The sequence below is a fragment of the Glycine soja genome, chromosome 5, assembly GCF_004193775.1.
Source record: "Glycine soja cultivar W05 chromosome 5, ASM419377v2, whole genome shotgun sequence".
NCBI classification, from domain to species: Eukaryota; Viridiplantae; Streptophyta; class Magnoliopsida; order Fabales; family Fabaceae; genus Glycine; species Glycine soja.
In genome coordinates this window covers 43,491,658-43,503,813 of record NC_041006.1, presented here as the reverse complement: position 1 = coordinate 43,503,813, position 12,156 = coordinate 43,491,658, and the positions used below count along the sequence as shown (strand labels likewise).

The window sequence follows — 12,156 nt, the reverse complement described above, 5'->3', positions numbered from 1 at the left end:
GCCATAGCCCATTTTCTTCATCAATGCTTCTCGTCAAGAAGAAGGATGGCAGCTGACGTTGTTGTGTTGATTACGGGGCACTCAACGCAATCACGGTTAAAGACCATTTCCCCATGCCCACCATTGACGAGTTGTTGGATGATCTAGGCCAAACCTCTTGGTTTTCGAAGCTCGACTTATGCCAGGGCTTCTATCAAATTCGTATTGTTGAGGACGATATTCACAAGACTGCCTTTCGCACGCACCAGGGGCACTACGAGTTTAACGTGATGATGCCCTTTAGCCTTTGCAATGCACCCTCAACTTTCCAGGCCACTATGAATGATGCACTTCAACCATTCCTCGGGAAGCATGTGGCGGTATTTTTTGAGGATATTCTCGTCTACAGCCTCACTTTGTCTTCTCACACAGAGCACCTTGAATCTATTTTCGAAGGTCAATTACAGCAAACCACCACCATCATTTTCATATTATTTACAGGGGACCTCTAATGTGGATACTGCTGATGATCTACTGGCCACTCAAGTGGAGATACACACGACACTCCAACGACGTCTACTTAAAGCTCAGGCTGTCATGAAAGCCTGAGCCAACAAGCATCATCATGATGTTCAATTCTCACTGAGGGACTGGGTCTATGTCAAGCTCAAACCTTATCGTCAGACATTTCTGGCCCCAGTTTACACCAAACTCTCTAAATGTTACTACGAACCTTTTTGGGTGGAGGAACGAATTGGGCCAATAGCATATCGCTTACAGTTGCCAGCATCTTCAAGAATTCATTCGGTATTCCACATCTTTCTTTTGAAGCCACATCAGGGGCCCTTGTCGGACAGTCCCGCCATATTTTTCCCTTCTGCCTCGAACCACCACCCAGTGGTCCAACCACTTTTTATATTGGACTGGAAGTGGGACTCCTTGTTAACACCGCCAACCAAACTCGTTCTCGTTCAATGGGAGGGCTTGGCCCCGGAGGACACTACTTGGGAACAGTGGGACACCTTGTGTAGTTCATACAACCTTGCATACAAGGTTGTTTTTCTGAAAGGGGTATTGATAGCAATAGCACTACTATACTAGAAGCCACCAACAACATTAATAGGCAAAAGAAAGTTATAAGGAAGCCCATTTACCTCAATAACTACATGCAAAGTTGAATTCACAAGGCATAGCTACCAATTAGTTTGTTATGGCAATTCCACTACGTCAGCACTTCTAGTCTCACTTAGTCTGGTATTACCCATTATCAAATCTGTTATAACCACATTGTATTCAGTTAGACACAAGATCATTGAAATTAGTATAAATATGAGTAAAAGGAGGAATAAAAGGTAGACTGGAACTTATCTTAATTTTCATTCTCTTGCATTCTTTTTTTCCTTCATGCACCAGTTAGCTATCAACGATCTAAAAATTTAATAACACTACACTAAACACCAAAAACTCGTTTGGTGATGAGAATAATTCTTCTATGACACAAATGGGGAAGGTATGTGACTTGTGGAGGAGTTCTCCGGATTCCTTGGATCATGTAACATTTTCCTGGGAGAGTTATAAGATATAGTCACTACCCTTTCCCTTGCAAATGACAAAGGATTCACCCATATTTGTATTGAATTTGACTCATCCATCCTGTTCAAGGATTCCCTTTCTCTTCCCCATATTATTAAAGTTCATTGTGTTTTTTTTTTACATCTTCAATGAATTTTCTCACACCCTTCGTAAAGAAAACTTCGTAGCTGATTATTTAGCTAGCTTACTCACTCCCGACACCCATTTCTATTTGGTATAATATACCCTCGAGGACTCTCTTTGTAACAATATATATATATATATATATATATGATCGAAAGTTGGGTTGTTGATAAAATAAAAAAATTACTTATGGTCCTCCATTAAAATTTCTCATCTCTTTTTTCTCATCTTTTGAATCAAACAATTTTTTTTTATGTCCTTTTATCTTCTTTTTTTTTACAAATAAATCAAATAATCCTTAAAAGGATAATTTTATATCTTTTTACAATTCCTCTTTTACTTATAAAGAAATCATTAAATAAAATATAAGTAAATTTAATATATTAGAAATATATTTAATACTTACCATATAAAAGAAGTAAAATGATGTGGACTAAGAAAATTTAGAATTTTTTCTTTTAAAATATTGATGAAAAAAAAGAATGATTTATTGAATATACCATCAATCAACTTCATCCCAGGATTTTTCATTATCTCTTAAATGATCCTTAGTAAATTATAACGTAATTTTTTAAGTATTAGAAATCATGTTAAATAGTTATCTAGGTATTAGAAAATCCTTTAAAATGATTCCAACATTAATAAAAATATATCAATATAGAATCTAAATTAATGATTTTTTATGTTGAATCGATGTATATTGAATATTTTTTATAACAAGATATTCAATACTTAAACATTATATAGTTTTATTATTAATTTAAAATTTAAATAATTTTTTATATTAAGTATAAAATAAATTGTGTTCATATATACTCAAAATTAGTCTTGTGACAAAGATAATTTTGTATTAAATGAGAAAAAAATACTTAAAAGAAGAAATTAACCATTTGTTTGGTTTCCTAAATCACATTCGGAATTAACGAGAAAGTATTTCGGACTAGAGGCTGTATTTATGCGCATAGCAACAGCCAGCAAGGCTTTGTTTGGTTTTGTAAATCAGATTCGGAACCAATGGCTGCCACCGAACACAGACTAAGCTTGGAACCTGAGAAAAAGAACCTTCTCAGACACCACACCGAGAAGCACTTCACAGCCGGCGAAATCGTCCGCGACATCATCATCGGCGTTTCCGACGGCCTCACCGTCCCCTTCGCCCTCGCTGCCGGACTCTCCGGTGCCAATGCCACCTCCTCCATTGTTCTCACCGCCGGCATAGCCGAAGTTGCCGCCGGCGCCATCTCCATGGGTCTCGGCGGGTACGTTTAACCAAACTCTTCACACTCAATTTAACTACTTGAGTCTTGAGGTATCATTTCACGTTGCACAGAAAATTTAATTACGGAGCAAAAGGGGCTAATGTTTCACTGTGCAGTTATTTGGCAGCAAAAAGTGAAACTGATCACTACGCCAGAGAGTTGAAAAGAGAGCAAGAAGAAATCATCGCCGTGCCAGATACTGGTTTCCACTGCTTTCTTTATATTTTTTTCATTTTTATGAGTGTTTTATTTCACGGATTAAAAAGCTCATTAACGGGCATTTCAACTTGAAAATGTAATATTCCGATTTTGGTCTTGAGTTTTGAACAAGTATTTCTGGGTATTTTTCATTTCCGGGGAAGGAAGTAATAATACTTGAAACAAATGCCCTTTGTTAACATTTTTCTGCGCGCGCTTATGAATATGTTGTTGTGGAAAAAACAGAAGCGGCAGAGGTAGCAGAAACACTGGCTCAGTACGGAATAGAGGCACATGAATATGCACCTGTGGTGAATGCTCTCAGAAAAAACCCTCAAGCATGGCTTGATTTTATGATGAAGTAAGTTCATACATTCTCAATTCATTACATAGTTTAGCATGGTTTTTTGTTTGTTAAAAGTCTTCCTCATAGGAAATGTGCAAGTTTTGGGGCTTATGATGGGCTGTTATATAGTGAATGAGGACAAGTTAGAATGGTGACCACACACTAGTGGGAATTTGTTGATAAGTGTTGAAAAGTGACACCACCGAAAGGAATAGAGAAAGCAAAGTAGGTTTTCACTTTTTTGAATGTGGGCATCATGGGTCCAAAGTTTGAGCACGGGCAGACAAGTTGAGGATTCCGATTTCCAACTAGTTGTTGACATACTTGCATTGGAGGGTGAAAACAAGGGGAAAGGGTCAGATCATAGGGGCCAATTCTGACTAGTGATTGCAAATGGGCATCTTTTTGTGGTTTTTTTCTGTTATACAACTAGTTTGGATGACTCAGTGTTAGTAGAGTCGTGTTAATAATGCTACGTTTCTGGTCCAAGTAGATGAATTTTTATAATGTTTATTAAGATTGTGCTTAAAAATTGTTTCTTTTATAGGTGTGTAATCCATGTAGTGAACCTCAATTCAGGCATATAAAGCTATTGTTGTTGCTTGTAGTAATTGTTAAAACATATTCTTCAAAAGAAAAATGTAGTAATATACGTCCATTGTTAATTATCTGGTTATGACTTTTTATAGACAAAATATTATGGCACAATTACTGTTTAAAATCATTAAAAGAGAATTAATTTGGTATGAATTTGAATTCAAATCCAATTAATATTTTTTGTCTTAACTTTTCTGTTTATTAGGAGAATTTTTTTATAACAAATACGGAGTTTGATTAGGAACTAAATAAAACTTGACTAAATATTATTTTCGTCAAAAATTAAATTTGGGTACTACACGAACCTGATTAATATCTATACACAGAATTTTAAAATTTGACCCTATATAAATCCTTTCGAAAACATTATGTTTACTGTTTATATAGTTTTAAATTGCAAAATATTAGTAGTTGAGTTGTTTTTGTTTATTTCTAATTGCAACTTCAAAAAAAATCCCAAAATATAGTGCATATTTGAATTCAACATGAGTATTGGAGAGAAAAAAAAGAAGGAGAAAGGAAACATGGACAAAAAAATTATGAAACACGTAGACAATTTTTAAATGTATTATTCTAAGTATGGATGAATATTGTCATGGTCAACGGTGACTTTGGAAATGATAGTGTTGAACAAATTAACTGGTTGTTAGCTTGGCGTGACAGATTTGAGCTGGGACTAGAGAAGCCAGATCCAAGGAGAGCATTGCATAGTGCAATGACGATTGCCATTGCTTACATATTAGGTGGGGTTGTTCCTCTCGTTCCTTACATGTTCATTCAAAAGGCAGCAGAGGCAGTTGTGTTTTCAGTTGTGGTTACCTTGGTTGCATTGCTGATTTTTGGCTATGCAAAGGGGCACTTCACGGGCAATAAACCATTCAGGAGTGCTTTGGAAACAGCTCTAATTGGTGCCATCGCCTCTGCAGCTGCTTTTGGTTTGGCAAAGGCTTTCAATCCATAGATTCTCGATACTTTGTACTTGGTGGCAACTAATCTAATAACTTTTGCATTCTTCCCAAAAAAAAAAGAAGTTTCTTTTCAACTTCTTTGTTGTTAGTTGTTACTTGTTACATATTTTCATTTTTTTGTACCATACAGTTACCTGCAAGTACAACCGTTTTTATTAAACTTTGGTGTGAAATATTACCCTTACATTAGAATTGTCTCTTTTGTTGTATAATTGTATATTTGAGAAAATTTTGAATTCGGTTTCCGTGTTTTCACTTTTCAGTCAAATTTAGTCTTGATCCATATATTTTTAAATTGAAGAATTTAGTCCTTTAATTTTTGAAACTCATGAATTTAGTCTCCCCACTACATGAATTTAGTCCCAGCTCAACATAACAAATATCACTCATCCAACACTAGCTACTTGTATTCAACCATGCAAGAACTTACTTCATCATGAAATCAAGTCATGCGCCTCTACCCCGTACCCGGCCAGTATTTCTGCTACCTCTGCCGCTTCTGTTTTTCATTTCCACGATAAATTAAGCAGAATATGTATTAGTTATATTTCTGGGAACCAATTTTTAATCACACTTAATGAAGTAGTGGAAATTAAACCAGTTTCTGCCACGGCTATGATTTCTTCTTGCTCCCTTTTCAATTCTCTGGCGTAATGATCGGCTTCACTTTTTGCTGCCAAATAACAGCACAATATGCAACATTATAAGTGAAATTAAATCAAGTGTGATCGATCGTACCCGCCGAGACCCATGGAGATTGCACCGGCGGTGAGAACGATGGAGGAGGTGGCATTGGTGCCGGAGCTTAGTCTGTGTTTGGTGGCAGGCATTGGTGCAAGCCTCTAAAATTAATGTCTGAATCAGATACTCTCACTTAATCACTTATATTTCTATAAATACTTCTCCTCAAACCTTATTTTACTTTTGAAAACACTTCCCTAAATATTTATCTCTGTCACACAGTCTATACGTAGATATCTTTTGACAATCCGATACATACGTTACAGCTGTCCATGTTATTTCATTCATTTTATCATATTAACATACGTTGCACCGCATTCACACTACTAAATTAAAATATTGTATCACCAACCATACAAAAAGTACTTAATTTTATTTTGACTAAACTAAGGCACGAGGCACACACTTAGACTGGTTTTTTATTTGCTTATTTTTATTAAACCAGGTCATTCTTATCTTATTATTTTTTTATGTGAGAAATAAAATGAAGGCTCACAAGTAAGCCCATTTGACCTGCGAGTTAAACAGATCAGGCTTAAAAATTCACATTTTAAACCATCTCAAAAAATTTAAGTCTGTATACCATGCAGGTTGTGGGTTTCACGGGCAGCTCATGAACCTAAACCCAATAAGTGAAGCATCCGAAAATGTTTTGAAGTTAGCTTTAATCCAACTTAATTTATAATGAACCTTTTTGTGGTGCAACAAAATCTCTTTGCCACCATATCAAAACACAACAGTAGAATTATAAAGTTCAGACGCATGAGGACTACGGGAAGTAAGAGAGAAAAGGGAAAGAGCATTATCAGAGCACTGGCTTCTGCAATAATAATATGCAAACGAAGCATGAATTTTATGAAATTTTATAATATATATGAAGGCAAGTGCCACTGTTTAATGTGGCACAAAAAATAAAGTTGCCGTTTTCCCTTGCAGTTCTCCAAATAAGAAATATTTGATCCATTATATATAGGTAGCCGCACTAGTGCACTAACATACGACTCCTGGTCTCCGACACCATGTATCAAGATGCCAAAATCTGTCAACGAGGAAAATCAGGATTAGTTTTCAGACACAAATTGAACCTACAAACAGCAGAATACCAACAGAACCTTCATAGTCTAAAATATGTTCTCAAGCACTCTATCAAACAACACAGAAAAAAAATATTACCATACATATTTAGCATCTCAACATACAAATGAAAGCAGACTTACAAGGATTTTAGATGAGGATCTAACAACTGCTGAAGGAAGATGGGAGAGAAAATAATTGCGACTTAATACTATGATATAATTATAGTGTTGAAGTAATATGTGAAGACAGCTCAGCTGAAAAATATCTGATGAACATTATTACTTCCTTCCCTATATGTTGTTAGTTTCAGAATCTAAAGCTCCATTAGCTCAGTATGAGACAGCCCATATGAAAAATATTTGATGGATATTATTTTATGAAGACAGCCCACCATGTGCATACAACTCCAACTTATTCTCGAGTTTTCTCCATCTCTACGATCATCGATTCAAAAGTTCGAGAATTTTCATTTGGAGTCTCAGATATTGTTGGTTCCATCTCCATTCCACTGTTGGTGTGCCCCTCACTTTCATTCTTAGAATCTTGAATGTTTCCCAGGAAAGGACTGCCAAGAAAAAGCTGTTCCCATGAACCATCATCAGGTAAATCTGGTAGGAGAAATGGAGAATGATTTTCTAACGGAGACAATTTTTCATCCAGAAGTACTTTCAAGAATTCAGAACTGATGCACAAGTCTTTCAGCCCATCAGCAGAAAGCTCAGGTTCTGGTTGATTTTCGAAACCAGGAGATAGAGGAACTACGGGCTTTAGTTTTTCACCTACAGGTGGTTTATACTTTATTATCATCCCATCAGAAGCAACTGGCTTGTCATCTTGTTTATCTTGATCCAATCTATTCCATGATTCAGCCAAACGCCAATTATTTTCCTTAGGATGAAGAAGCTGAACCATGAACCCAGGGCTTTGCACAACCATGACTAAGAATGACAACATCTGCTGCTGATGCTTTTCCATTCCTTGAAGGCGATCACTCAGGAGCAGCAACTTACTCTCAGCAGATTCCTGATGTTGCCTAAGTTTGACCAATTCCTGTGTGAGCGAATTTTTATCAAGTTTTAGATTCTCAACTTCTTTCCAAAGGCCATGATTTGGTGCTTCTTGGGATGGTTCATCACAATTGTCTTGCTGTGGCAATGCCTTTTGCTGATCTGCACTGTGTGGATGTTTCCTTCTATGTATATTCTTCAACAAATGCTTTTGACCCCTAACAAAGTTTTCATTGGCAAATTCCCAGGAATCCGTATCAATTTTCCTGAAACCCTGATAGATTTTACAGTTACCAATTAGTCACTTTGAAAAAAGACTCCTCTCAACCTCGACAAATGACACAAATATAAAGAAAGAAACATATAGAGGCAACAAAATGCACATCAATATAAACAATGTAGCTTCTCACAAGGTCAGGTGTTATTTAAGAATTATCAGCCAACAAGGAGCCCCAAGGCTAGGTTGTTATAAAACAAGGAGGCTAATTCAGAAAGCAACAACTACTATCTAGGTAATGAAGTCAGTAATAATGGAATGGACAGCAAATTTTCTTCCAAGGCTAAGTGCATGATTGGATTTAAGTTTGTAAACTTAAGTTTGCACGAATTTCATTTTGCAAACCGATATTGCTTTCAATTGAAACTTGGTTTCAAGCTAAATGTAAGTGTGAAAACATACTTTGAAGGAAACCAAACATATCACCAAAATCATAAGTGGAAGGAGGTGAAATGGAAACCAAAATTAACCAGTTGATTGGATGCGATCTTCTTTTTTGTAATTTGTAATACACGCCAAAAAGTACAAATGATGTTCTACAGTACAAATTGTTGAGCGGGTAAAACTCATGCGAACAAATACCAAATTATTTTGTATCTAGTTCTGCGCACAATCCATGGTAAGCAAGAGCGAGTGTAGAATTTCAAAAGGCTCACTCAACAGAATTATGTATATCAGAAAGTGAGTTTATGCATGAAAACAATAACCTAATTTTTGAAAACCCGCAACAATATCCGGCACTATATAAGAATAATATTAAACTGCAGTCAATTTATGAATAGCACAATAATCATTTATTTATTTTCAGATAGCAAGAGAAAGAAAATTGAATGGAGAGGGGGAAGAATACATAGATATTGAGTTGTCTGATGAAACTTGAGAAATTGTTGTGTTTGAAATAGGTAGGAAGAAGTGTGACGGAGAATTGAGTGATGTCGGAGATGACGAAGCTGACACCGTCGTGGCTCCAACAGATAACGGAGTCGGTGTTGCAGTCTTGGACCATATCGTAACATTTTTTCAAGAAAGGAGGCACCGAACCGGAAGATTTCACCATCGCCAGCGATTACAACAAACAAAAAAGAGAAGGCTGTGCGCCTCCTTATGTATGCACCTTTTTCTTTTTTCGATATTTTATTTAAGAAAGAATATTCCTATGCTTATGACTTATCTGTTTTAAGTCCTCTTAATGTACTCTATAGTTTAATTTACTTTTTTAATTTTAGGTCGGTCCAACTCTCCCCTACTGAACATGCACGTCTGTTGTGTGTGTATTACTTACTTGCACAAGGAGCCATTCAACGGTCCAGTTACAAAATTCGAAATGGGGATAACAATTCTTTAAAAAGTTATATAAAAATACTTAATGAACAAAATATTTTATATGGTGCTTGTGTCTAATATCATATTTCCTGATACAACGAATTTAGTGCCAATAAGAATCTAGTTCCATGTTATTTTTTTATTGAACAATGAGTATAAATCCTCAAATTCACCTTTAAGAACTTAATGGCTCTTCTATTGATTTTTGGAAATGCAAAACTTTTACTTTGGTCTTAAGAAACTATTAATATTAATCTTAAAAGAAAAAAATATATAATTGACATTGTCAATTATTATTATTTAAATATTAGGGTAACTTATTTATTTTCTTATAAGATATTTATATTTTTAAAGACTAATGTGTCAGTCACCAAAATTATCAACTATGAACTTGAAATGCATTATAGATGACCGTCATATATAGGGGTAGAACCAGGAAAGGATGGGGTGAAATTTTTTCCGCATGATGAGTAGAACCAACAATAATTAATTTCTACCATTAATAATACTTTACAATTAGTCTAATGGAAAATAAAATATCCCATGAAAGTAAATAAAAGTGACTATATTTTCTGAAGATAAAAAACGCATACAAACAAGAAAGCATTGTTAGGGCTTATTACGCCCCTGGTCATATACCAATATACCATGGTCAAATCATTTTTATTTTTGCTTACATACCATGGTCAAATTATTCAAATAAGTATTGTGTGAGTTTGTTTTTATTAAGGAAAAAAAATGTTAATTCAATTGGTATTCTAAATTGATGGGGTGCATGGGAAAATTCATTAAAACAAAAAACGTAAGAACAAGACCAATTTAATGATGTCGTAAATTTGTCCAAACAACAAAAAATAATAATTTAGGTCATAGACTTATTACATTTGTTGAATTCATTGATGACCAAATTGAATTGTTTGGTTCAATCATTTAAATCATGAAATTGGTATTTTCTAGTTTGATTTTGCTACTGTTATCTATTTATACTCCACCTATATAATTTATTTAACCAATTGAAATCATTAAATTATTAAATCATGACCTAATATTTATAACTCATTCTTTGACACATAACTTTTAACACATTCTTTAATATTCGATAAATTCCATACTGATATTTTTTAAAATATTAGGCTTACGCTCTTCTAATAAAACTCACATAAAATCTAGTAATATAAAAAAAATATATATTAAAAAGGAACGTGTCAAATATTTTTTTGACCTTGAAAGTTGAGCACTATTTAGGTCAACAACCAGGTCAAGCAATAAATTGCTAATTATTTAAATTATAGATACGGGTCAAACTAGCCCACATTGGCTGAGGCCTAAGGAAACATTGTTAGTGTAGATCATATTTATCGCGTGATGAGTTGGGTTGGCCCAGTAGTCTTGACTCTTGACTTTCAAATATTTCTGACTTTATCCCTTCTAAATCATTAAAAAAAAAAAGATAAACCCTTTCAATCTAACAATGAAGCTGACCCAATTGCTTAACCAAATATTTTTTTAAGTTATGGTAGAAATAATGGGAGCTATAATCCATAGACTATAGGAGAATACTAAGATTTTATGTAATATTGTTGCAGTTAGTGATAATTTTATGTATTATGTAACAGGGACATGTAAGATCACAAGAGCATTCGAAGTTGTGGACGCTTTGCTGCAGTTGAAACATTTGCCTCTGACATTTTTAGTCCAGTCAGCAAGTTTCGGATACAACTATTATTACATTTTTTTTTTAAAAAAAAAAAAACTTTCGAGCATCATGAGTCCCTCTTTTTAGTATACCTCTTTCCCTAGTATCATCTACGTTTTGTATCTTTTTTTATATAAATTTATTTCCTCCTTTTTCATGTGGAGTTCCATGTGAGCTCCCCTAAATATTTACTTAAATAGATGTTGACTTTGATCGATTCCTTGTTAATTTGTTGGTCGCAACTCGTAAGTCGTAACTAAGTTCATTGGTGGGAAAAAGGTTTAAAAAAAGGGGGCCTTAGGGTCCATTAGTTTTGCCAAAATTAAATATGGAAATGAGGCTTGGTGCTAGTCTGCTCATTCACACCATTCCACTTTGCCTAATGGCATTTGAATTGGGTGCACATGAACAAAAGAACGAGAGAAATTATTAGGAAAAGATATTCATCATATTAATATATTATTATGCTGTCGTGCCCTTTAGAGATGGAACCTGAAAGATTAGTCCAGTTTGTAAAACAACTCAGTTGTAACAAGGAATAAGAATAGTTACAAAAAGTAATCATTCACTATCTAAGCCAAGTTTCTGGAGGTGGCATGTAGCAGTTTTGAATTAAGAGACAAGTATTTGGTTCAAGGTGAAAGACGGAAATTATCTCTTTTCAGCAGGGAGAATCAAGTTCAACCAAAAGAATGGTCGAGCAGAACAGAACAAGAAACATCACGCTGTTACACCTTTGTTCAGCTAAATGTGCAGAGGTTGGCCTACCTCCACATTAGATATTCGTAGCAGTGCACAACCACAAGTGAGCACCATAGAGTTAGGAAAAAAAAAATGGATTTAGACCATAACCCAGAGCAACCAATATATCACGAGACAGGATACCATTCCACAAACAGCTTGATAAAGAATGAATCAGCAAAGAGCTGGCACTGGCAGCATCCATATACGAAGACCCAGCTAAACCATGAG

The 12,156-nt window shown here is 35.0% G+C and overlaps 2 protein-coding genes across 2 annotated transcripts; one reads left to right on the top strand and one right to left on the bottom strand.

Annotated features, from left to right (window-relative positions):
- Positions 1-2,625: 2,625 nt before the first annotated feature.
- Positions 2,626-5,299, top strand: LOC114413678 (vacuolar iron transporter 1-like). Its single transcript, XM_028378190.1, has 4 exons — positions 2,626-2,954; positions 3,071-3,156; positions 3,399-3,513; positions 4,759-5,299. The coding sequence occupies exons 1-4, from the start codon at positions 2,710-2,712 to the stop codon at positions 5,054-5,056; spliced, it is 744 nt and encodes a 247-aa protein (XP_028233991.1). The 5' UTR covers positions 2,626-2,709; the 3' UTR covers positions 5,057-5,299.
- A 1,284-nt stretch (positions 5,300-6,583) lies between these two features.
- On the bottom strand, positions 6,584-9,299 carry LOC114413677 (heat stress transcription factor A-8-like). Its single transcript, XM_028378189.1, has 3 exons — positions 9,016-9,299; positions 7,022-8,162; positions 6,584-6,843 (listed from the first exon to the last, which is right to left on the bottom strand). Exons 1-2 carry the CDS (start codon positions 9,220-9,222, stop codon positions 7,293-7,295), a joined length of 1,077 nt encoding a protein of 358 aa, XP_028233990.1. The 5' UTR covers positions 9,223-9,299; the 3' UTR covers positions 6,584-6,843; positions 7,022-7,292.
- Positions 9,300-12,156: the final 2,857 nt, after the last annotated feature.